Source organism: Mesoplodon mirus (assembly GCF_964341445.2).
Source record: "Mesoplodon mirus genome assembly, chromosome: 5".
Lineage (NCBI taxonomy): Eukaryota > Metazoa > Chordata > Mammalia > Artiodactyla > Ziphiidae > Mesoplodon > Mesoplodon mirus.
The window spans coordinates 32,160,009-32,187,532 of NC_138980.1; the positions used below are offsets into that span (position 1 = coordinate 32,160,009).

The 27,524-nt window shown below is 41.1% G+C and overlaps 1 protein-coding gene across 1 annotated transcript; it reads left to right on the top strand.

Annotated features, from left to right (window-relative positions):
• The first annotated feature begins 17,882 nt into the window (after positions 1 to 17,882).
• Positions 17,883 to 27,289, top strand: THOC3 (THO complex subunit 3). Its single transcript, XM_082621808.1, has 6 exons — positions 17,883 to 18,233; positions 19,143 to 19,299; positions 20,715 to 20,919; positions 24,216 to 24,377; positions 24,497 to 24,597; positions 26,991 to 27,289. The coding sequence occupies exons 1-6, from the start codon at positions 17,967 to 17,969 to the stop codon at positions 27,152 to 27,154; spliced, it is 1,056 nt and encodes a 351-aa protein (XP_082477934.1). The 5' UTR covers positions 17,883 to 17,966; the 3' UTR covers positions 27,155 to 27,289.
• The last annotated feature ends 235 nt before the right edge of the window (positions 27,290 to 27,524 follow it).

Consider the following 27,524-nt stretch of genomic DNA (forward strand, 5'->3'; position numbering starts at 1 on the left):
TTCACAACCACACAAACTTAAAGGTTTGGGAGTCTTTTAAGATTGTTATCCATCAACACAGGGATCCGTCTGGAGCTTCGTGGCAAAGTTGTCATGACGCTGATGGGCAGAAACCAGAGAAGAGAAAGTTTGGCTTAGTGAACTGAAGGGAAATAACACATGAAGGGCAAGAAGATCCATTCACTGAGTCCCTCATCACTCACCCTGTGCCAGGCCTGGGCTTGGTGATGAGGGTACAGATGTGAAGATCAGCCAGTCTCTGCCCCAGGAACCCACAGCCTGGTGTGGAGATGGTGACAATACAGTGAGTGGTTTCATAGAAGAACTTTCCCCAGATCTGATCTTCCCAGACCATGTCCTTCTCAGCATTCACGTCTTAGTTCAGAAAGCACTCCCCTTCCCTTAAAAAAATAACAGCTTTATTATGCACATACTGTGTGATGCTGAATGATGGCCCCCAAAGATGTCTACATCCTGATCCCTGGAACTTGTGAGTATGTTACCCTGCCTGGTAAATGTGACTTAGGGTGTGTGATTAAATTAATGATCTGGAGATGGAGAGATTATCCTGGATTATTCAGGTGGGTCCAGTATAATAATAAGGGTCCTCATAAGAGGGAGACAGGAGGATGAAAGAGAAAAAGGAAATGTGATGTTGGAACTAGAGGTTTAAGTGACACACTTGGAAGATGCAGTAAGGGGTCAAGAGCCAAGGGATACAGGCAGACTCCAGAAGCTAGAAAAGGCAAGGAAACGGATTCCTCCCTGGGCTTCCAGAAGGAACACAGCCCTGCCAACACCTTGATTTTAGCTTTGGACCTCCAGACTGTAAAATAATAAATTGGTGTTGTTTAAAGCCACCTGGTTGTGGTAATTTGTCAAAACAGCAATAGGAAACTAATGTGCATGCCACACAATTCAGTGGATCTTCATATATTCACAAACTTGTACAATCATTACCACAATCAATTTTAGGATATTTTATCACCCTCCCCCTCAAAAAAGCTTATCCCCATTAGTGGTCACTCATCTTTTCTGTTTATAGTTGGTCATGTGGCTTTGGTTAAGTTTCCTTACTTGTATGAGCCTCAGTTTTCTCATCTGTAAATGGGATACTACCCAATTCCAAAGGATGTTGTAAGAATTCAGTGAGACCATGTGTGTAAGCATTTAGCACAGTGCCTGCAGCCAGCGTTCAGTAAGTTGTGTTATTAGTCTTGTAAATACCAGTGAGGAGGCTATTGCAGAAGCACAGAGGAGAGCTGAAGGAGGGGCTGGACCAGGCCAGTGGCTGAGGGGTGGAGAGGAGGGGATCTGGTTTCTCTCACACGCTCCAAGCTCTGCGATCCTCCCTCATTGGAGAACAGTTTTACCTTCTTTTAGCACTCGGAATTCCATTAAAGATGGCCTGCTGGTCCCTGTCCAGTCACTAGAGGGCAGTAGAGCCAAGGACACATAAGGAAGGCGGCGTTGGTGCTGGTCTGTGCGTTCAGCCTTTATTCCTGTTCTGACGCCTAACTGTGTTATTTGTGTTGGACTGTCCCCTCCCTCCCTCCTTGCTCTGTGTACTTGCTGACATTTTTTTCCCCAAACACTTCACATCTCAGGGCACCTCTGAGTCCCTATGCCATCTGTGGCCTGGGATTAGTCATGGCTGAAGCCTCTTACTTTCTGACAGCTGTGTTTATTTCTCAAGGGCCCAAGTGGCTGCAGACGATGGGGGCCTGTGCACCGCAGCTCAGCAGATCCTAGGATGAACAACAGTTGCTCTTCTGCCAGTTCACAACTTGGGTCCTGTTCCATCTTGCATTCATCCTCTGCAACCCAGGGCATATTAACTGCACCCAAATCACACGGACTGAGATGGTGATGGCGGGCTATGGTGGGTGTGATTCCCTAAAGAAAATTCAAGTGAGGTCACCAGAGGGAGGAAGAATTGATGTTTATGCAAAATGCACAGATGTCCACTACAGCTACCACATGGGAACAGAATAACCCACCAGTTAACAGTCCTGGCTTGGCATTCCAGTTCCCAGGGATGGAATCCCATTTCCACTGTTAACAAGTTGTGTGACCATGGTTGGGTCACTTCACTTGTCAGTGAGTCTGAGTGTCCCCATGTACAAAATGGGAGTGATGGTCCAGCATTGTGGGCTTGAACCAGTGTGAAAGCACACTGCAAAGGCACCAGGCAGGCACAGCACGTGTTACTACAAGTTGGTGTGGCATGAAGTCTGAAGTCTGTGATGCAGCAAATCAACTTCTGGGTATTTAATCAAAGGAAATGAAAAAGCTAACTCAAAAAAGGCATCTGTACCCCCATGTTCATTGCAGCATTGTTTACAATAGCCAGGATATGGAAACAACATAAGTGTTCACTGATGGATGAATAGATAAAGAAATGTGGTATATATATACACCATATATACAATATAATTCAGCCATAGAAAAGAATGAAATATTGCCATTTCCACAATATGGATGGACCTTGAGGGCATTATGCTAAATGAAATAAGTCAGATAGAGGAAGACAAACACCATATGATCTCATTTATATGAGGAATCTAAAAAATAAACCCTAAACCAAGCTTATAGATACAGAGGACAGATTGGTGCTTGCCAGAGGTAGGGGGTGGGGGAGTGGGAGAGATGGCTGAAGGTCAAAATGTACAAACTTTCAGTTATAAAATAAGTGGGTCCTGGAATGTAATGTACAGCATGGTGACTATAGTTAGCAACAGTGTATTGCATATTTGAATGTTTCTAAGAGAGTGGATCTCAAAAGTTCATCACAAGAAAAAAAATTGTAACTATGTATGGTGACAGATGTTAATTAGACTTACTGTGGAGATTATTTTGCAATGTATACAAATATTGAATCATTACGTTGTATACCTGAAATCAATATAATGTTATATTATAACATAACAATAACATATATATTATAAAATTATACCTAAATAAAAAAAGTAAATGAAATCTGAAGTCTCTGAATTGTTACCTGACCAGTTCCAGGGCACCTGTCCACAGACAGGCAGCCAAACTGCCCTGGGTTCAAGTCCTCAACCTGCCACTTACTAACTATGTTATTTCTCCTCCATGAAGTGAAGATCAGCGTTACAGGGTTATTGGGAGAAGTGATGAGGTGATATGTAGACAGTGCCTGGCACATATTGTTCTGTAACTAATGATAGATGCGTTCTCAGTACAATTATTACCCTAGAGCTCACCAGGAGTCCAGGAGAGACTCTGGCAGGACAGAACACGTGCTCTGTGAACAAACAACCATCCTGGATAAAGGGTGCATTTGGCCAGCAGCCAAGGGCACTGGGAGGCTTTGTGTAGCCTGGCCCTTCCTGCCTTCCTTTCAACTTGGGCTGGGTACAGCCTTACCGAGGTTCGTGTTTCACTCTTTTTTTTTTTTTTTTTTTTTTTTTTTACGGTATGCGGGCCTCTCACTGTTGTGGCCTCTCCCATTGCGGAGCACAGGCTCCAGACGCGCAGGCTCAGCAGCCATGGCTCACGGGCCTAGCCGCTCCGCGGCATGTGGGATCTTCCCAGACCGGGGCACAAACCCGTGTCCCCTGCATTGGCAGGCGGACTCTAAAACACTGCGCCACCAGGGAAGCCCTCATGTTTCACTCTTAATTACCCCTCAGGCTCTCCTCTCAGCCTGTCTTTCATTTCCACCACAGGCTTTCAGCCAGACAGTTTGAACAGAATCTCATCTGGAGTGTGTTAACTCTTCTCCACCATTGCTGGCAGAGATCTGGGATCAGCTCTGCATTAGGACAAGTTGTAAGTAAACATACATTTGCTCTAATGTGGCCTCTCCTCCCATCCCATAGGCTTATATTGTGAAGCTTCAAATCAGGGAACACAAGAGTGTTTGAAAAAGACCTTAGAAATCATTTAATCCAGTCTACCCATTTTACAGGAGAGTAAATTGAAGATGTTGAGTTGCTCATGTTCACATAGATAACTTGAGGATACGAATAGAGATGGAAATCAGGTCTTCTGACTCTCAGTTCTAAACTCCACAATAACACCATATCTCAATCTTTCACTCATTCCTTCAAAAAATATGTATTGAGCAACTAACATCTTATGACTGGTCCTTTTGTGGGCAGTGGAGCAACAGCGATAAATAAGAAATGATCTGCTCTTATGCTTATGAACTCTTCGTCTATTTGTCCATCCATCCATCCATCCATCCATCCAGTGCTTCTATTTGTTCATCCATCCATCTCCCTTTTTTCCTGTCCATCTCTCATTCGTCCCTTCATCTTCATCCTTTTGTACATTTGTTTTTGTCCATTCATTTCGCCATTCATCTCACTATCAATTTGTTGGCTAATCTGTTCATCTGTTCATTTATCCCCTACCCATCCATCATCTGTTCTTGTTTCCATGAGTCTGTTTCTCTTTCGGTCCACACATTGGTCTCTTCATCCATTCACAATTTCTTGTGTCTATATGGCTCTAGGTTTTTGGCTGGTGCTCAGGACTTAGATAAGTAAGAAGTATTTGTATTTGAGTCTTTGTATGAACATATACCTTCTTGTCTCTTGGTTAAATACCTAGGAGTAGAATGGCTAGATCATAGGGTAGACATTGGTTTAACTTTTTAAGAAATTGCTAAAATGTTTTTCAATTAAATTTTACTCTTTTACATTTCTACCAGTTCCTCCACACCCTTCCCAACTTTTTGCATGGTCACACATTAAATTTTATCCATTGTAATAGGTATGGTTTTAATTTTGTTATTCCCCTAATGACAGATGCTGGTGAGCTCCTTTTCATGTGCTTATTAGTTATCCATATATCATTTTGGCAAAGTGTGTGCAAATACGTTGCCCATTTAAAAAAATTGAATTGTTTGTTTTCTTATTATTGTGTGGTATTTAAAAAATGTACATATATTCTGCATTGAAGTCCTTTATCAGATATAAACTTTGCAAATATTTTTTTCTCCAGCTTGGTTTGTCTTTTCATTCTCTTAATAGTATTTTTAAAAGAGCAGAGTACATTAATTTGGGTGAACTCCATTTTATTAATTTACTCTCATATGGATCTTTCTTTATTGTCATGTAATAAATTTTTGCCTAGCATAAAGTCACAAAGATTTTCTACTATTTTTTTCTATATGTCTCATTGTTTCAGGTTTTACTAGGTGTATGATAGATTCTGAGGTAATTTTTTTTTAATTTCTTTTTTTATTGGAGTATAGTTGCTTTACAATGTTGTGTTAGTTTCTACCACTGTACAGCAAAGTGAATCAGCTACACATATACATACGTCCCCTGTTTTTTGGATTTCCTTCCCATTTAGGTCACCACAGAGCATTGAGTAGAGTTCCCTGTGCTATACAGTAGGTTCTCATTAGTTATACATTTTATATATAGCATCAATAGTGTATATATGTCAATCCCCATCTCCCAATTCATCCCACCCCTCCCTTCCCCCTTGGTATCCATACGTTTGTTCTCTACGTCTGTGTCTCTATTTCTGCTTTGCAAATAAGACAGTCTATACCATTTTTTTTTAGATTCCACATATATGCGTTAGTATACGATATTTGTTTTTCTCTTTCTGACCCACTTCACTCTGTATCACAGTCTCTAGGTCCATCCACGTCGCTACAAATGATCCAATTTCGTTCCTTTCAATGGCTGAGTAATATTCCATTGTATATATGCACCACATCTTCTTTATCCATTCCTCTGTTGATGGACATTTAGGTTGCTTCCATGTCCTGGCTATTGTAAATAGTGCTCCAATGAACACTGGGGTGCAGGTATCATTTGGAATTATCATTTTCTCCGGGTATATGCCCAGTAGTGGGATTGCTGGATCATATGGTAATTCTATTTTTAGTTTCTTAAGGAAACTCCATACTGTTCTCCACAGTGGCTGTATCAATTTACATTCCCACCAACAGTGCAAGAGGGTTCCCTTTTCTCCACACCCTCTCCAGCATTTGTTGTTTGTAGACTTTCTGGTGATGCCCATTCTAACTGGTGTAAGGTGATACCTCATTGTAGTTTTGATTTGCATTTCTCTAATGATTAGTGATGTTGAGCATCCTTTCATGTGTTTGTTGGCAATCTGTATATCTTCTTTGGAGAAATGTCTGTTTAGGTCTTCTGCCCATTTTTGGATTGGGTTGTTTGCTTTTTTGATATTGAGCTGCATGAGCTGCTTGTATATTTTGTCAATTAATCCTTTGTCAGTTGCTGTGTTTGCAAATATTTTCTCCCATTCTGAGGTTTGTCTTTTCATCTTGTTTATGGTTTCCTTTGCTGTGCAAAAGCTTTTAAGTTTCATTAGGTCCCATTTGTTTATTTTTGGTTTTATTTCCATTTCTCTAGGAGGTGGGTCAAAAAGGATCTTCCTGTGATTTATGTCATAGAGTGTTCTGCCTGTGTTTTCTTCTAAGAGTTTTATAGTGCCTGGCCTTACATTTAGGTCTTCAATCCATTCTGAGTTTAATTTTGTGTATGGTGTTAGGAAGTATTCTAATTTCATTCTTTTACATGTAGCTGTCCAGTTTTCCCAGCACCACTCATTGAAGAGGCTGTCTTTTCTCCATTGTATATTCTTGCCTCCTTTATCAAAGATAAGGTGACAATATGTGCGTGGGTTTATCTCTAGGCTTTCTATCCTGTTCCACTGATCTATATTTCTGTTTTTGTGCCAGTACCATACTGTCTTGATTACTGTAGCTTTGTAGTATAGTCTGGGGTCAGGGAGCCTGATTCCTCCAGCTTCATTTTTCTTTCTCAAGATTGCTTTGGCTATTCGGGGTCTTTTGTGTTTCCATACAAATTGTGAAACTTTTTGTTCTAGTTCTGTAAAAAATGCCATTGATAGTTTGATAGGGATTATATTGAATCTGTAGATTGCTTTGGGTAGTATAGTCATTTTCACAATGATTCTTCCAATCCAAGAACATGGTGTATCTCTCCAACTGTCTGTATCATCTTTTATTTCTTTCAACAGCGTCTTATAGTTTTCTGCATACAGGTCTTTTGTCTCTTTAGGTAGGTTTATTCCTAGGTATTTTATTCTTTTTGTTACAGTGGCAAATGTGATTGTTTCCTTAATTTCTCTATCAAATTTTTTGTTGTTAGCGTATAGGAATGCAAGAGATTTCTGTGCATTAATTTTGTATCCTGCTACTTTACCAAATTCATTGATTAGCTCTAGTAGTTTTGTGGTAGCATCTTTAGGATTCTCTATGTATAGTATTGTGTCATCTGCAAACAGTGACACTTTTACTTCTTCTTTTCTGATTTGGATACTTTTATTTCTTTTTCTTCTCTGATTGCTATGGCTAAAACTTCCAAAGCTATCTTGAATAATAGTGGTTAGTGTGGGCAAACTTGTCTTGTTCCTGATCTTAAATGAAATGGTTTCAATTTTTCACCATTGAGAACAATATTGGCTGTGGGTTTGTCATATATGGCCTTTATTATGTTGAGGTAGGTTCCCTCTATGCCTACTTTCTGGAGAGTTTTTATCATACCTGGGTGTTGAATTTTGTTGAAAGCTTTTCCTGCATCTATTGAGATGATCATATGGTTTTTATCCTTCAGTTTGTTAAAATGGTTTATCACATTGATTTGCATATATTGAAGAATCCTTGCATTCCTGGGATAAACCCCACTTGATCATGGTGTATGATCCTTTTAATATGCTGTTGAATTCTGTTTGCTAGTATTTTTGTTGAGCATTTTTGCATCTATATTCATCAGTGATATTGGCTGGGAGTTTTCTTTTTTTTTTTTTTTTTTTTTTTTTTTCTTTTTGCGGTATGCGGGCCTCTCACTGTTGTGGCCTCCCCCGTTGCGGAGCACAGGCTCCGGACGCGCAGGCCCAGCGGCCATGGCTCACGGGCCCAGCCGCTCCGCGGCATATGGGATCCTCCCAGACCGGGGCACGAACCCGTATCCCCTGCATCGGCAGGCGGACTCCCAACCACTTGCGCCACCAGGGAGGCCCCTGGGAGTTTTCTTTTTTTGTGACCTGTTTTTCTGGTTTTGGTAACACGGTGACGGTGGCCTTGTAGAATGGGTTTGGGAGTGTTCCTCCCTCCACTATATTTTGGATGAGTTTGAGAAGGATAGGTGTTAGCTCTACTCTAAATGTTTGATAGAATTCGCCTGTGAAACCATCTGGTCCTGGAGTTTTGTTTCTTGGACGATTTTTAGTCACAGTCTCTATTTCAGTGCTTGTGACTGTTCTGTTTAGATTTTCTGTTTCTTCCTGGTTCAGTTCTGGAAGGTTGTGCTTTTCTAAGAATTTGTTCATTTCTTCCAGGTTGTCCATTTTATTGGCATAGAGTTGCTTGTAGTAATCTCTCATGATCCTTTGTATTTCTGCAGTGTCAGTTGTTACTTCTCCTTTTTCATTTCTAATTCTGTTGATTTGAGTCTTCGCCTTTTTTTGTTGATGAGTCTGGCTAATGGTTTATCAATTTTGTTTATCTTCTCAAAGAACCAGCTTTTAGTTTTATTGATCTTTGCTATTATTTCCTTCATTTCTTTTTCATTTATTTCTGATCTGATCTTTTTTTTTTTTTTTTTTTTTGTAGTACGCGGGCCTCTCACTGCTGCGGCTTCTCCCACTGCGGAGCACAGGCTCCGGACGCGCAGGCCCAGCGGCCATGGCCCACGGGCCCAGCCACTCCACGGCACGTGGGATCCTTCCGGACCGGGGCACAAACCCGCGTCCCCCGCATCAGCAGGCGGACTCCCAACCACTACGCCACCAGGGAAGCCCTCTGATCTGATCTTTATGATTTCTTTCCTTCTGCTAACTTTGGAGTTTTTATTTGTTCTTCTTTCTCTAATTGCTTTAGGTGTAAGGTTAGGTTGTCTGTTTGAGATTTTTCTTGTTTTTTGAGGTAGGACTGTATTGCTATAAACTTCCCTCTTAGAACTGCTTTTGCTACATCCCATAGGTTTTGTGTCATCATGTTTTTATTGTCATTTGCTTCTAGGTATTTTTTGATTTCCTCTTTGATTTCTTCAGTGATTTCTTAGTTATTTAATAGTGTATTGTTTAGCCTCCATATGTTTGCATTTTTTACAGTTATTTTTTCCTGTAATTGATATCTAGTCTCATAGCACTGCAGTCAGAAAATATACTTGATATGATTTCAATTTTCTTAAATTTACTAAGGCTTGATTTGTGACCCAGGATATGATCTATTCTGGAGAATGTTCCATGAGCACTTGAGAAGAAAGTGTATTCTGTTGTTTTTGGATGGAATGCCCTATAACTATCAATTAAGTCCCTCTTGTCTAATGTGTCATTTACAGCGTGTGTTTCCTTATTTATTTTCATTTTGGACAATCTGTCCATTGGTGAAAGTGGGGTGTTAAAGTCCCCTACTATTATTGTGTTACTGTTGATTTCCTCTTTTGTGGCTGTTAGCATTTGCCTTATGTATTGATGTACTCCTATCTTGGGTGCATAAGTATTTACAATTGTTATATCTTCTTCTTGGATTGAGCCCTTGATCATTATGCAGTGTAATAGTCTTTATTTTAAAGACTCTTGTAATAGTCTTTATTTTAAAGTCTATTTTGTCTGATATGAGAATTGCTACTCCAGCTTTCTTTTGATTTCCATTTGCATGGAATATCTTTTTACATCCCCTCACTTTCAGTCTGTATGTGTCCCTAGGTCTGAAGTGGGTTTCTTGTAGACAGTATATATACAGGTCTTGTTTTTTTGTGCATTCAGCCAGTCTGTGTCTTTTGGTTGGAGCATTTAATCCATTTACATTTAAGGTAATTATTGATATGTATGTTCCTATTACTATTTTCTTAATTGTTTTGGGTTTGTTTTTGTAGGTCTTTTCCTTCTCTTGTGTTTACTGCCTAGAGAAGTTCCTTTAGCATTTGTTGTAAAGCTGGTTTGGTGGTGCTGAATTCTCTTAGCTTTTGCTTGTCTGTAAAGGTTTTAATTTCTCCATCAAATCTAAAAGAGATCCTTGCTGGGTAGAGTAATCTTGGTTGTAGCTTCTCCCCTTTCATCATGTAAATATGTCCTGCCACTCCTTTCTGACTTGCAGCGTTTTTGCTGAAAGATCAGCTGTTAACATTATGGGGATTCCCTTGCATGTTATTTGTTGCTTTTGCCTTGCTTCTTTTAATATTTTTCTTTGTATTTAATTTTTGATAGTTTGATTAATATATTTCTTGGCATGTTCCTCCTTGGATTTATCCTTTATGGGACTCTCTGTGCTTCCTGGACTTGATTTACTATTTCCTTTTCCACGTTAGGGAAGTTTTCAACTCTAATCTCTTCAAATATTTTCTCAGACCCCTTTTTTTTTCTCTTTTTCTTCTGGGACCCCTATAATTCGAATGTTGGTGTGTTTAATATTGTCCCAGAGGTCTCTGAGACTGTCCTCATTTCTTTTCATTCTTTTTTCTTTATTCTGCCCTGTGGTAGTTATTTCCACTCTTTTATCTTCCAGGTCACTTATCCATTCTTCTGCCTCAGTTATTCTGCTATTGATTCCTTCTAGAGAATTTTTAATTTCATTTATTGTGTTGTTCATCATTGTTTGTTTGCTCTCTAATTCTCCTAGGTCCTTGTTAAAGTTTCTTGTATTTTCTCCCTTCTATTTCCAAGATTTTGGACCATCTTTACTATCATTACTCTGAATTCTTTTTCAGGTAGACTGCCTATTTTCTCTTCATTTGTTTTGTCTGGTGGGTTTTTACCTTGCTCCTTCATCTGCTGCATATTTCTCTGTCTTCTCATTTTGTTTAACTTACTGTGTTTGGGGTCTCCTTTTCGCAGGCTACAGGTTCATAGTTCCCCTTGTTTTTGTTGTCTGCTCCCAGTGGGTGAGGTTGGTTCCGTGGGTTGTGCAGGCTTCCTGGTGGAGGGGACTGGTGCCTATGTTTTGGTGGGTGTGGCTGGATGTAGTCTTTCTTGTGGGCAAGGCCACGTCTGGAGATGTGTTTTGGGTTGTCTGTGAACTTAGTATGATTTTAGGCAGCCTCTCTGCTAGTGGGTGGGGTTGTGTTCCTGTTTTGCTAGTTGTTTGGCATGGGGTGTCCAGCAATGGAGCTTGCTGGCCGTTGGGTGGAGCTGGGTCTTAGCGTTGAGATGGAGATCCCTGGGAGAGTGCTCACAGATAGATATTACCTGGGGCCAGGAGGTCTCTGGCAGTCCAATGTCCTGCACTCGGCTCTCCCACCTCAGAGGCTCAGGCCTTACACCAGGTCGGAGCACCAAGACCCTGTCAGCCACACGGCTTTTATTCTCTTGCTTAAAGACCTCTTAGCTCACATTGGCAGGTTGAGTTCCCAGGGAGGCAGAATGATGCAAAGAGCAGCATGTGGAATGTTTACTGGGGAGTTGGAATTAACATGTTTTATTAACCAAGGGCTGGAGTCGTCTGTGCAAACAGACACAGGCGCACAGCAGTCTCCTCCCACACGAGCCTGGAATGGCAACACTGTGTTGCTGCCTCTCATGCCCTTTTTGGCCCCTCACCCCATCCCTGCCGCCTCCTCCAGCTTTGGGGAGTGTCTGCATGTTCTCTCCACGTGTGAGCCCCGGGCACTTCTAATTTTCTTTCTTTCTTTTTTATTGTTTTGGCATATCCTCTAGCTATTTGCTTTGTGGGTACTGTGGGGATTACATTTAACATCCTAAAGTTATAACACACTAATTTGAATTTATACCAGTTTATCCTCAATAACATACAAAAACTTTCTCCTTTATCAGCTTTGTTCTCATCCCTTTTAGTTGTTGATGTTACAAAATTACCTCTTTATACATCATATGCCCCAAAACATAAACTAATACTTCTTTTAAGTGCGTTAGTCTCTTAAATTATGTAGAAAACTCTACGTGGAGTTACAAACGTTACAATATTATCTTTTAGACTTATAATTTTAAAAATTGTACTAGTCTCTTAAATCACGTAGAAAACAAGATATGCAGTTGCAAACTATTGTTACAATAATAGCTTTTATAGTTGCCCACGTATTGACCTTTATTGAGATCTTTATTTCTTCATATGGTTTTGTGTTATTTTCTATTGTTCTTTCCTTTCATCCTGTAGGATTTTCCTGAAAATTTCTTGCAGGGAAGGTATAGTGGTAACAAATTCTTTCAGCTTTTGCTTATCTAGGAATGTCTTAATTTCTCCACCACTTTCAAGGATAGTTTTACTAGATGTAGGATTCTTTGTTGACAGTTTTTTGTTTGTTTTAGCACTTTGAACATATTGGCTCTCTGTCTTCTGGCCTATAAATTTCTGATGAGAAACCTGCTTATAATCTTATTGACAATCCCTTTTATGTGATGAGTTGCATTTCTCTTGAAGCTTTCAATGATTCTCTTAAAAATTTTATTTAAGTATAGTTGATTTACGGTGTTTCGTGTACAGCAAAGTGAATCAGTTTCATATATATATGTACTCTTTTTTTAAAACAAATAAACTTATTTATTTATTTATTTTTGGCTGCGTTGGGTCTTTGTTGCTGTGTGCAGGCTTTCTCTAGTTGCGGTGGGTGGGGGCTACTCTTCGCTGTGGTGTGCAGGCTTCTCACTGCGGTTGCTTCTTTTGTTGTGGAGCATGGGCTCTAGGTGATTGGGCTTCAGTAGTGTGGTTCGCGGGCTCAGTAGCTGTGGCTCGTGGGCTCTAGAGCGCAGGCTCCATAGTTGTGGTGCACAGGCTTAGCTGTTCCGCGGCATGTGGGATCTTCCTGGACCAGGGTTCGAACCTGTGTCCCCGGCACTGGCAGGCAGATTCTTAACCACTGAACCACCAGGGAAGCCCCTATATATGTACTGTTTTTAAGATTGTTTCCATTTAGGTTATTACAAGATATTGAATGTAGTTCCCTGTACTATACAGTAGGTCCTTGTTATTTATCTATTTTATATATGGTAGTGTGTATCTGTTAATCCCAAATTCGTAATTTATCCCTCCCCCCCATTTGTTTTATCCATCCTGGCATTTGAAAGTTTGATTATAATCTATCTCAGTGTGGGTCTCTTTGAGTTCATCTTACTTGGAATTTGTTGAGCTTCTTGGATACTTATCTTTCAAATACAAATCTTTGAATTTGGGAAATTCCCAGTCATTATTTATTCAAATACTTTCTCTGCCCCTTTATCTCTTTCTTCTCCCTCTGGGACACCCCCCCCCCAAACAACACATACGTTGGTACACTTGATAGTGTCTCACAGGTTCCTCAGGCTCTGTTCATTTTTCTTCAATCTTTTTCCCCCCTCTTATTCAGATTTGATAATTTCCATAATCTTATCTTCAAGTTCACCAATTCTTTCTCCTACCTGCTCTTCCTTTGAATCCCTGTAGTGAATTTTTCATTTCAGTGTCATACTTTTCAGTTCCAAAATTTCTTTTTGGTTTCTTTTTTAGGTTTTCTATAATTTTATTGATATTTCCATTTTGTTCTTATATGGTTTTCCTCTTGGCTTTGTCCATATCTTCCTTTAATTTTTCAAGCATTTTTAAGACAGCTGTTTAAAGTCTTTTTCTAGTATATCTGCCATCAGATCTTTTTAGGAACAGTTTCTATTGATGCATCTATTTTTCTTTGAATGGGCTAACTTTTTGGTTTCTTTGTATGGCTTGTGATTTTTTTTTGTTGTTGAAAATTGGAAAATTTGAATCTAATAATGTGGTAATTCTAGAAATCAGATCTTCCCGCTTTCCCAGGATTTTCTGTTTTTTGTCATTGTTTTTATTCATTATTTCTGTTTTTGATTGTTGTAGGCTCTCCCTGGGCAGATGATCAGCCTGAAGTATAAATAAGATCTTCTCAGGTCTTTTCTGAGCCTTTCCCTGGGCACAACATTTACATTTCAATTTTCCCTGTATATGCAGTTGTTTTAGAATGTCCTAGTCTTTTTATGTCTGGCTCCCAAAAAGGGAAAAAGAGAAAAATGAAAGGAGGGAATAAAAAGGCACTGGTCTTTTAAATCCCCTGGAAGTCACTTCACCCAGAGTGGGTTGGGCTTACAACAAGGCAGGGAGGGAGGTACAGGAACAATGGCTGCCTGCCTTTTTGTCTGTACCTCTGTGATCAGAAGCAGACATCAGCAATCAGAGCACAGATCCCTGATATTTAGAGAACAGGGTCCTTTCTGCTCACCCTGACTCCAATAAGTTGTGTGCAGGTTGTTCCAGGAACACATGGCACAGCTACATGCCATGGGGCTGGAGATGGGGGATGCATAGCTGCTATTGTGCTAAGAGCTGAAATTGAAATTAACTGGAATTTACTGTCCAAGCCTTCTCCTGGAAGTTGCAAGCCTTCAGTAATCTCCAGAGTTCCAAAACAGTTACATCAGACAGATTCTTCTAGTGCAACTGTTGTCTATGTGGGGAGACAGATCTGTGATTCTTTCTACTCTGCCATCTTCTCAGAATCCTCCCTAAACAGTTCTTACAATAAGTAATGAGGTCATTTTTTTGGATGGGGGGATCTGCTTTCGTTTCCAATATTACCTAGGTAATATGATAGAAATGTAATGCCTTTATAATTAAAATTCTAAGCTGCTAAAATCAAGCTCTGTATCCTTTCCTTAGTTTGATTTCCTCACTTCTCTGACCTTTGTAATGAGTCTACCTTGCCCAGGAGACCCAAACCTCTCCCACCCCATAATGGTCTTTTTGATGTGTCAGCTTGGCTAGGCTACAGTCCCCAGTTAGTCAATCAAACACTAATCTAGATATTTCCATGAAAGTATTTTATAGATGTGATCCATAATCAGCTGACTTTAAATAAAAGAGATTATTTTACATAATCTGGGTGGGCCTGAGTCAATCAGTCAAAAGGCCTTTAAGGCAGCACTCAGACTTCCCTGAGGGAACAAATCCCACCTGTGGAAAGTACCTTCAGCCAGTGCCTGAGAGTTCCAGCCTGTCCATTCTGATGGCCTGCTCTATGGATTTCAGACTTGCCTACCTAACCCCCACAGTGGTATAAAATAATTCCTTGCAATAAATCTCTGTAATATATATCTTTCACTAGTTTGCTTCTCTGGTTAAACTGATACACACCTATACGTTGAAGATTTGCCAGAAGTGACATGCTCCTTCCTGTTTTCTTCTGCAACAGCAGCTTCTCCAAAGTCCCCCACCAACAAAGGACTTATACTTCAAGCCCCCCTCCTTCCTTATCTACTGTTCCTTCACTGTAAGATGTCTCCCTCGGCCCCTGAAAATTCCCTCTACACATCCTGGCATTTCTGGAATTATTATTTTTGATCTGATTCTGCCCTGAATGACTCAAGTTCCTATGACACCCATATATAAAAACATCCTGCAGAGTCTGAGCAAAGATCAGCTCCCAAAGAGAATTTCTGGGTTGCAGAAGGGACTATAACAATGGTCCATCGACTATATTTTTCAAAAAATGTGAAGATCATAATAGCATGGAAATGCTGGGGAATTTTTATAGATTCAAGGAGACTAAGGAGACATGATACAGTATAAAATCCTAGACTAGATCTTGTACTGGAGGAAGAAAAATGCTCTAAGGATATTAGTGGGTAAACTGACACAATTGAAATACAGACAGTAGATTAAATTCTATGTTACTGTTCAAATTACCAAAGCTTATAACTATGCTAGGGATAGGAAACAGAATATCCTTATTCTTTGGAAATACTCATTGAAATATTTAGGTGTAAAGAAAAATGATGTATGCAACTTACTCAAACAGTTAGGCAAAAGAGTAATACGTGTATGTATAGACACAGCAAATGGAACAAAATGCTAAAACCAGGTGAACCTGGGCCATGGGAATAACAGCGCTCTTAGTACTCTTGCAACTTTTCTGTAAGTTTGTTAGTTTTTCCAAACAAAACTTTTTTTAAAAAATGGCCCATGCCTCTGTTCCCCTGAATTTTATCTCTTTGAGACTCTCTGACTTCAGTCTCATAGTCCCTAGAAATGTGCTATTACAACTGTCTCAGTGAAGAGCAGTGGGATACACTTATCACAACTGAGGTTCTAACATTTGTGTTTATAGAATATAGAAAAAGAACTCAGGGAAAATGAAATAAAAAACACATAACATACAAAAATATAGAATTAATACAGAAATTCAAAGAATTACATTTATAACCTAGAGGTTTCAGATACTAAGAATCAGAGTGTAGAATCTGAAGTTAGTACCTCTAATACCAGCCATGTGACCTGGAGCAGGACATTTTACCTCTTCGTTCTTCAGTGTCCTTATCTGGGACCAAGAGATATAAATTCTCGGTGTATGTAGGAAAAAAAATATGCGAGCATATGAAGAAGATTTCTGAAAATGAAAGCTAAGGAGGGAAAACTAGATACCAAATAATCTCCCACCCCAAGATCTTAGTGATGTCATCAATATTCTTTGGAGTCTAAAAAGCTTTGAAGTCTCCAAGAATTTCTAGTTTTAAAGGGGTAGGGAAGTGAATTGGGGAAAGAAAAGGGCCTCATTTCCTAAGGTCCCTCTCAGAACCTTGTGCTTTATATGTGGACTCACTTCGTATTTAGGACCTTATGACACTCTCCCATGCAGCTGGTGGAAATGTAGATTGTTAGAACTTCTTCAGGTGTTTTGGCAATATTTATTCAAATTTAAAAGTGCATATGTGCACAATGAAGGTTGTATAGGGATGCTCACTGCAGTGTTGTCCTAAAAGCAAATCATGGACACAAAATGTCCATCAAAGGGATCAGTCAAATAAACTATTATGCATCTATATCATTAAAGACTGCCTCCATGAAAAGAATGAGACATATGCATATACTGATAAGAAATGATTTCTTACAGGTGTTTATCATAGAAAACAAGTTATGTAAGGAATGCTACCATTTTGAGGGGTGGGGTAGGATACACATACACCTATCTACCTCTCCCAAGGTGCTTATTTACACTTAAACTATCTCCGGAAGGCCACAAAAGAAAGTTAACAATATTTTTTGGAAGGTATGGGTGTGAAGTGTGGGGAATAGTCTAAAGGGCATGACACAGGCAGACATTTACTTTTCACTCTGTATCTTATATATTTTTGCATATGTAATCATGTGAATATAGCCCCTTCTAAAAACAAAGAATTTGTATATTTAAAAACATCCCCAAACCCCTTCTCAACACCTCCACCTCTCTTTCCTCCCCTCCCCTCCCCTCCCCCCCACATCCTCCATCCCCCTTCCCTCCCCCTCCTCCTCCCCTCCCCCTCCTCCTCCCCTCCCCCTCCTCCTCCCCTCCCCCCTCCTCCTCCCCTTCCCTCCCCTCCCTTCCCCCCTCGCCTCCCCTCCCCCTCCCCCTCCCTCCCCTCCCCTTCCCTTCCCTCTCTCCTCCTCCTCCCCTCCCTCCTCTCCCCTCCTCCTCCCCTCCTCCTCCTCCCTCCCCCTCCCCCTCCCCTCCCCTCCCCCCTACCTCCTCTTCTCCCCTACCTCCTCCTCCCCGCCTCCTTCTTCCTCCCGCCCCCACAAACTCCTAGCCCTTTACCCGGGACAAGTTCATCAGCTGGTCCTTCTCCAGCAAGAAATTGAGAGCCTTCAGCTCTAAGAGAGGTGGCTGACAGGTGGGGAGCAACCCTAGAAAAAAGGTGTTTCTGACTGACGGCGAACGGAGGTTTAGAAGAATTGCGTTGGCTTATTTCTTCGATTAAACAGGGATACAAATATATATACCAAGTAGTAGGTAAGGGGAAAATAAAGACCCTAAAAACCTCCTAACCGTTATTTGTAAAGGAAACTTAAAGTGGAACCATGACTATTTGAAAAGGGAAAGGCGGGCGCGCGCTGCAGGCTGGGACTTGTAGTCCCTTCTGGATGGTCCACACTGCGGCTGCGCGGAAGAGTGGGCGCTCTCCCGCGTGCGTGCGTGCGGCGGCGGCGGCGGCGGCAGCGGCAGGGCTGACTGCGGTCCCGCAGAGTCAACCCAGCCGGTGTCCGGCAGCTCGGCATGGCGGTCCCCGCGGCGTCCATGGGGCCCTCGGCGCTGGGCCAGAGCGGTCCTGGCTCGATGGCTCCCTGGTGCTCAGTGACCAGCGGCCCGACGCGCTACGTGCTCGGGATGCAGGAACTGTTCCGCGGCCACAGCAAGACACGCGAGTTCCCGGCGCACAGCGCCAAGGTGCACTCGGTGGCCTGGAGCTGCGATGGGCGTCGCCTGGCCTCGGGGTCCTTCGACAAGACGGCCAGCGTCTTCCTGCTGGAGAAGGACCGGTTGGTGAGCCGCTAGGACCCGGCCCAGGCTAGGGAGAAGGGCTGTGGTAAAACGAGGTGTGGTGGCAAGGAGAAAACGGGGGTGAGGAGTGTGTAGGTGAGGAGAGGGGAGGAGGGTGAAAGGGTGTGGAGATGAGAGGCGTGTGTGATGCGAGACAGAGGAGTGTGAGGGTGAGGAGGGGGTGAACGGGCTGGGGTGGTAGGGGGTGAAGATGGGGATGCTGGAGAGGAGGACTGGTGGTTAGGGGAGGTGGCGGTGTGTAGGGAGTGTAGTAGTAAGGTGTGAAGATGAACGGGGAGTCGCGGTGCGGGGATAGTGAAGACCGGGGGGTGAGGAGGATGGATGGATGGGCGGTGAGGAGGATGGTGGGTGTGTGGGAGAGTGGTGGGAGGAATTGTGTGGTGGTGAGGGGTGGCTAGGGGCAGTGGTGGTGGGCTCACTGCGGTGGTAAGGAGGGCCTCTCTGAAAATGATAGGGCCTCAGTGGCAATGAGCAGGTGGGTTGGGACCCCTTGGTGGCAGAGAACCAGAAAGAAGGAGGAAGGCCAGGGAGAGCCAAAGAGTAAGGGCATTGATGTGGAACCCATCCTCAGAACAGTTCACACTGATTGGGGAGGAAGGGAGGGAGGATATTGGAAAGAGTTTGGGGGAAGAGGCTTGGAAGGATTCGACTCTCTAATTACCCAAACTTTTGTTGGTCACAAGATAGCTCGGTTTAAATAAGGTTAAGAAGTTACATGGGGGGCTTCCCTGGTGGTGCAGTGGTTGGGAGTCCGCCTGCCGATGCAGGGGACGCGGGTTCGTGCCCCAGTCCGGGAGGATCCCGCATGCCGCCGAGTGGCTGGGCCTGTGAGCCATGGCCACGGAGGCAGGTACATATGGGTGAAGTGACATCTGTATTCTGTTCTTTCAGGTCAAAGAAAACAATTATCGGGGACATGGGGATAGTGTGGACCAGCTCTGTTGGCATCCAAGTAATCCTGATCTCTTTGTCACTGCATCTGGAGACAAAACCATTCGCATCTGGGATGTGAGGACTACAAAATGCATTGCCACTGTGAACACTAAAGGTGACTATTCAGAGTGGGCAGTAGGAAGATAAGCTACTTATAGTCATTCAACAAGCATTTTTCAAGTATCTTCTCTGTGCAAGACCCTGTAGGTATGGGACATCCTACTGAGCTGAATAAGACAGTTTCCAGCTCCAAGGATCTTAGGGTTTAGTGCAAGGAGAGAGACATATGTATAAAAACAACACTAACGTAATATGACGTGGTCATCCTATAACGGAGAGGTCTACAAACTGGATACCCAGAATGGAAATGCTTAAGTCTGCCTGGGGGAGATAGGGAGGGCCTCACAGAATTTGAGCAAACTCTTAGGGTAGCCATATAGATTTAGTGGTCAGGGTGCATTGGGTGGGCAGCTCTAGCACGGAACAGCATGTGCAAAGGAATGGAGAATTTGGGAGACTGCTGATAGACTAGAATGGCTGATCTTGGAATAAATGGCTTTGATGGTCTGGGAGAAAATGACCTGGAAGTTATGCAGTACATTTACAGACTGTTCTTCACCACGTATTACCTTATAAACCTTGAGGCCCTTTATTAAATTTTATTGACTAAGATGTTATTGATTATAAGATGCATCAGTATTTTATGGACCATTAGGAAAGAAAATAAAGTTTTATTTATCATATAGTCATGGTACACCGAAAATTTTGAGATGTATCCTCATGCATTCTAAGATACATTATAGGTAATAAAGTGTGAAAAAATATGCATCTTAGAATCAGTAAAGTTGATGAAATTTTTAATTGATGTATTCAATGTGGGCTACTGGACTTTGTTGGCAAGACGTGTACCTGGAGGTGGAATGATGTGGTTTCCCCAACGAGACAACTGGTGATATGTGAGTGATTTAGGTGGTATATGGATGAACATTAAAAACTGATTGTGTATATATTTTAATGCCTACTAGAAAAAAAAGAACTAGCCCATAGAATTTATTGCTAAAGTGAAGCTATTTAAGTAAAAATTTGGGGGGTCAATTTTAATAAAAATCTTGAATGAAGAAAAGTATAGCTGTTACATGGATAGTACAAAAATTGTGAAAATGGCATGTGAATGACTGGAGTTTGGGAAGTGCTGGTGTAAGAGAGTTAGAGGCTTTGGTGTCAAGTCTGGGTTTAGATCTTGGCTCTGTTACTTCACAGCTTTGACACTTTGGCTCCTTTCTCTTCCATTTTTTCATCTGTAAAATGGGGGTAAAAAGTGTCCCTTAAAGAAACGTGAGAACTAAAGGGGGAAATTTGTAGATGAATGTGCTGGACTCCCAGTTGATCTGTAAGTGGTAGTTCCCTTCTGTTGACGAGGACCTTAGTGAATGAGCTCTGGCGATAGCTCTAGTTTTTCTATGATAACAAAATAAACTTCTGGAGGATTATGGGCTAACATTATCTTGCTGATTATATGTGGGTTCCCAGGGGAGAACATCAATATCTGCTGGAGTCCCGATGGACAGACCATTGCTGTAGGCAACAAGGATGATGTGGTGACGTTCATTGATGCCAAGACACACCGTTCCAAAGCGGAGGAGCAGTTCAAGTTTGAGGTCAATGAAATCTCCTGGAACAATGACAATAACATGTTCTTCCTGACAAATGGCAATGGTTGTATCAACATACTCAGGTGAGGGGGTTCTAGCTGAAGGGACTGTCATATCTTTGCACTGGGTGCTGTGGTGGATACCAAGGTGAATTAGATGTGAGTCTATTCTGAAGGACCCAAAAGGACTAATACAGTTGACCTTTGAACAACACGGATTTGAACTGCTCAGGTGAATTTTTTCAAGAGCAAATATTACAGTCCCACCTGATCTGGGGTTGGTTGAATCTGGGATGTGGAACCTCGGATACAGAGGAACCATGGATACGGAGGACCAACTAAGTTATATGTAGATTTTTGACTGTGTAGAGAATTGGCACCCCTACTCTTCTTGTTCAAGGTTCAACTGTAGTAATAAAGAATTCTAACCTCTCTTGAGCACCTTTGAACTAGGCACCTTATATTTTACTGAGTCCTCAGAGAAATCCTAGGGAGTTGATGGTGTGCTTCGCATTTCACAGACGAGGCTCAGGGACTCAGAGTCACTAGTCAGCTGGTGAGCACTAGAACTGGATGCACTTGGAATTATAGCTAATTCGTACCCTTAAAGTCTCCACTTAAATATCACTTCCCCTCCAGGGAAGCCATCTTCACCCCCAAGGTTAGAAACTTATTTTGTGTACTTCCTGTTGGAAGCATTTCTCATTCTACATTATAATTGCATGTTTACTTCTCTGTATCTTCCATTAGACTGTAAACTCCATGAAGGTAGGGACTGTATTTAACTTGTTTACTGTTAAATCCCTAGTGCCTAGCCCAGTATCTGCTACACAAAATTAGGATCTCAGTGAATATTCTCTAAATGAATGAAAACTGTGGAATTGAAATTGAGGTCTGTCTGATTCTGTTCTTTCTGTTATCTTGGGTGAGCAATGTAAGGCAGAGTGAAATAGGCTCTGTGTGAGAGGCTGGGAGTTTGCTGTAGAATCCCAAGGAAAGAAACTTTGATTGTGGCAGTTGGGGGTTGAAGGAGGCAGCTTCTGAGCTTGACCTTGAAAGATCAGTTGAATTTTAAGAAGCAGCAAAAGGGAACTGCACAATGGACAAAACAAGTGAGAATTAGCATGATTTATTTAGAGAGTAGTTGGTAGATCAGGGTTGCTGGGAGTGGTGGCAGATAAGGTGTCTGAAGAGAGACGTCCTGAAACGGGAAGATAAAGCTGAAGTATAATTTGAGACCAGGTTATTTGGGTCTGGAATTCTATGCATAGCAATTTGAACTTTATTCTGTAGGCAATGGTTTTTTTTAAGCCTTTTTATTAGAAAATAAAACAGATACAGAAAACCACGAAATATAAATGTATAGCTTAATGAACTAGTATATGCTTAACACCTGTGTAACCCCACCAGGTCAAGAAATAGTACTTTGCTGGCCACCTCAGAAGTCTTGCCATGGGCTTTGTCCTTCCTAATCAAAACTCCCTCCCCCCAAAACAGTGTTGATTTTTATAATATTTCTTTGTAGTTTTAGCTACCAAGTGTGCTTCTCTAGATACTCTAATTTTGCCCACTTAAAAAAGTTTGATATGCCTTTTTAAGTCAGCTAAACTACGGAGTCCCTCTCCATCCCTTTCTTTTACTTAGAACTTAGCTGTTGAAAAAGCAGGCTGTTAACCTGTGGAGCTTGTCCCAGTCTGGATTTTGCTGATTCCAAATGCTTGCTTATTTGTTGGAATTTAAGAGACATTTCCTCTAATCTGTTTGGTTACCCAGGAATATAGTTCATTTAGAGAAGGCAGGATAAATGGTTGATTCTTTCCCTTTGTCATTAGGTAATGAATTAGTTCTCTATCACCTCCAAAGATGATCAGCTATGGTTTTTTAAATAAAAAAGAATCATTATGGACTCATGGATTTAAGCATGGTAGAAGTGTTTCAGTCTATCATAATCATTATTCTTATTGAAGCTCAAATTATCTTATTTTTGGCAAATGGGATCCTCTTCAAGTTGGTTCCTGAGTTGTTTGGTTTTTTTTTTTTTTTGACATAATCCTATTAGTCTTCAGTTTCTTGCTCCCTGGTATGACAAGATATGCCAGGTTCATCTTGTGTTTTTCCTGCCTCAAATCTTTAATCAGAAAATTCTCTGAGAATTCCTGGATTCTTTTACTAGAAAATAATATTGGAGCTAGGAATGTCCATATTGTTGGGTTGACTCTTTCTAGACCCTTCCAGTGGACAGAGCTAAGAAGTATATGTATTGTATATACCTTAAAGATAAAATACTTTGTGAATTCATACTGATAACTTCCAGTTAAAATCTCTTTCCTTCCAAACTGAGTGTTCTGGTTCTCAGAGATGCAGGGGATTATAGAATTTGAATATCCCATGGTTGCTTATTACCTTCATCCCTTGTTACACATAGAGATATTTCAGAGTAACAATACCACCACCACCACCACCAATATGATTGCTTAAAATAGTAAATTTTGCTTTTTGAATATGCTTTCCTCATTCTTCCTCCATTAAAAAAAATTGTTAATACTATGTATTGTCAGATTATACAGCTATTACATATTATACCTTAAACATATATAATTTCCACAAGAAACTACATATTTAATGCTCATTACCAGCCTGGTAAGTCTGGTACATCTCTAGTCACTGATTGTCAAAACTCACTTTCCAGTTTTGATTCCTCAGGAAGAGTTCAGGGGAACAAGATTCCCTGAGTTCATCCTTATTATAGCTTATATACTTCTAAAACTTTAAGATACTTTATGGGGCTTCCTTGGTGGCGCAGTGGTTGAGAGTCCGCCTGCCGATGCAGGGGACACGGGTTCGTGCCCCGGTCCGGGAAGATCCCACATGCGGCGGAGCGGCTGGGCCCGTGAGCCATGGCCGCTGAGCCTGCGCGTCCGGAGCCTGTGCTCCACAGCGGGAGAGGCCACAACAGTGAGAGGCCTGCGTACCGCAAAGAAAAAAAAAAAGATACTTTATTATATTGTGCTTATTATTTGAACTTTTTATAATTAATCGTTTTGCTAGATACAAAAATTTCAATTCATATATTCTTGCTGGTGTATCTTAAGTATGTTACTCCATTTTCTTTTCGCATAAAGTGTTACTGTCAAAAAGTCTGACAATCTAAAGTCCAGTAATTTTACTACCATACGTCTTCATGTTGGTTAGTCTGGGTTCATATTCTCAGGTATGTGGTGTTTCAGTATATTGTTTGACATCTTTTTATTTCAGGAAAGTTGTTTTGAAATTCCAGGCTTTGATATTTGTTCTGTTGTTTTACTTCCATTTTCTTCTCTTACCATCTTAGTACACGGTCCTCTTCCCCCAGTTTGATTGCTGTTTGTCTTGTTTCTCAGCTACCCAGAGCTGAAGCCTGTGCAGTCTATCAATGCTCATCCATCCAACTGCATCTGTATCAAGTTTGACCCCATGGGGAAGTATTTTGCTACAGGAAGCGCAGATGCTTTGGTCAGCCTCTGGGATGTAGATGAGTTAGTGTGTGTTCGGTGCTTTTCCAGGTAAGCAACTCTGCCAGCACTTTCCTTGTTGGATAAATTCGTTTTATGTCATGTTGGGTGAAACTGGGCCCTCCTCTCACTGGGTTATTTTAATGTCTCCTCTGTCTACTCTGTTATAGGCTGGATTGGCCTGTGAGGACCCTCAGTTTTAGCCATGATGGGAAAATGCTGGCATCGGCATCAGAAGATCATTTCATCGACATTGCTGAAGTAGAGACAGGTAACTATACCCTCACTACCTTAATGAGACTCCTCTGTCTTTCATTTCTGGCCATCAGGACTTCTCCTGTCATGTGTTTTCATCTCTGCTCATTACTACTTTGCCAGCATTAGCATAAATGCCAGCATTAGCACAGACTCCTTAAGGCAAGTTTGTTTATTATGACTATTGTAGTCGGGTAATGGAGGGAGCAAAGAGTTAGGAAAGAAAGGGGTAGGTCTGAAAGAGAGTGATTAAAGAAAATATTTTGCATTTTATTCAGTTTTAATTCTTCCATTATAATAAAATTTTTAAAATACAGAAAGGGAGAAAAATGAATGAATAAATGGATGGATGGATGATTGAATGAATGATCCCACCATTTAAATACAGCCTCTTTTAGCATTGCGGGATATTTCTATCTTTTGCCTGTATGTGGACTTAAAAAATACATACATACATTTTATAATTTAAGAAATTATTAAAATAGATGTGATTTGTTTTAAAAAGCAACAAAACAGAACTTGAAAATAGAAAAATGAGAGGTGAGTATTCATTTTACAAAAGAATTTCTCCAGATTTATTTTTTAACGTAGCTTTATTGTTTTCGGAAATACATGATACTTTATTAAAAGAATTCAAACTATATAGAAAACTTCAAAGAAAGTAAAAAGCTTGACATTCCACAATTTAAAGAGTGCCACTCTTGATAGCATTTTGGTGAGCATTGTCCAGCCATCCAGACATGCAGCTCCTTCATGTCCTCTTGTGTTCATGTGATGCAGGCATGCTCTCCTGCTGCTCCGGGGCCCTCCCTCCTCACCTGCAGGATCTTATAGCTTCTTACATGGCGATGGCTGTTGAGCTCTACTGCTGTTTTTAATGGGGTTTAGAATTCCATTGGCTATACCAGTATATACCTAAGCTGCCCCACTCTTAGATGGCTTCTGGTCTTTACACCATTATAAATGATTCTTTGATGAGTATCATTTTACTTATGTAGTCATCCTTTTGGGTAAAATTGGGATTGCTGAGTCCAAACTGCTCACATCTTGTCAGGAACCAAACTTCCTTACAGAAGGGTTATTGCAGTGTTTACTCTCAGCAGCAATGCATGCACAGAGTTAAAGGCCGAAAGGGAAATGGAAGGGGAGTAGCAGCCTCCGACGCCATTTTTTATGTCTGTGTAACACAGAAATTTGCTCAGACATGTGGCTATAGATTGCCAGATCCTAGCATTATGAAGAGCGTTTAACCGTCCCTGAAATAGATTACTTAAAAAAAAAAAAAAAAACTATATACAAAGCAGAAACAGACTCACAGACATAGAAAACAAACTTATGGTTTACTAAAGGGGAAAGGGAGTTGGGGGAGGGATAAATTAGGAGTATGGGCTTAACAGATACAAACTATGTAAAATAAATATGCAACCAGGATTCACTGTATACTGCAGGGAACTATATTCAATATCTTGTAATAACCTGTAATGGAAAGTGATCTGAAGAAAAAAGAAAAAAATCAAAACTAAATCACTTTGCTGTACATGCTCTACAACTGAAACTAACACAGTATTGTAAATCAACTATACTTCAATAAAAAAATCTTCTTTATACACATACACACATACGTATATATGCATATGTGTGTGTGTGTGTGTATATATACATATATATATAAACAGCTTTATTCAAATACAATTCACATACCATATAGTTGACCAGTTTGAAGTGTATAATTCAGTGTATCATGCATTTTTAAATCAGCACCACACTGTGAACATTTTACTACATTAATCTTAACTCTAAGGTTGAAAAAAAGTTAAGTAGGACTAAAAAAAATGGCTTGGAAAAATTGTTTAATTTCCACAAGTAGGAAGAAAAAAATTTTGGAAAAAGAAATCTATTTGCAAGTCATTGTGGTTTAGTAGAAAGATCTGTGGCTTTGGAAACAGTCTGACTTCCTGTGCGGACTCTGCTGTTTCCCTTTTTTTTTTTCCCTGCTGCTTCTTTGAGGTGTGACTTAACTGTTCAGTCACCTGTTTCTTTATAAAATGGGGTATAAAATCATACTTGCCTTGCTAGATTGTCAATATACTTTATTAAGATAAAGTATAATCCATCTGATGCATAAGGGGTGCTCAACAAACAGCTGCTGTTGCTGTTTTTTCAGGAAGGGTAGAACCGGGTTCAGAGCACAGGCTCTTAAGTTAACTGGCCTGCGTTCACATCCTGCTCTGCCACCCACTGCCTCGTGACCCGTCTGCACCTCAGTGTTCTCTGCAAAATGGGGTAGTCATTGTACTTATCCTATAGGGTTATTAAGCAGATTAAATGATTTAATGTAGGTAAGTACTTGATGAGTATGGTCTCTTATTATTAATGTGTTGATTGGTTTCTCTCTATTGATTTTTATAGGAGACAAGCTGTGGGAGGTACAGTGTGAGTCCCCCACCTTCACCGTGGCTTGGCACCCCAAAAGGCCTCTGCTGGCATTTGCTTGTGATGACAAAGATGGCAAATATGACAGCAGTCGGGAAGCTGGGACTGTGAAACTTTTTGGGCTTCCTAATGATTCCTGACAGGGGGACCTGATGTACGGAGAAGGCCCAGGCAGAGGCTTCCATTGTATAGTTAGCTTGGTCTGTTCTCTTGGAGTTGGTGGGCACCTAAAGTATTTATAAATTGGTATAAATTGTACAAGTCTTTTGTCTGGCTGCCCATTCCACTTTCCTTCATATTTGTTATGGTAGCTGTTCCCGTTCCTTGCCCCCTGCAGGAGGGCTCTGCAGTGATGACACCAGCATACCTTGTCCTGTGGGGACCTCCCGTCTTTCTGCTTTTGGGGATATGGTGGACTTTGTTAGGTTTGCTTCTGCTTGCCACCTAGTTTGAAGGGGTAGGTGAGGAAGGGTGAGACGGGGATGGAGATTTTTTATAATAAAAAATAAA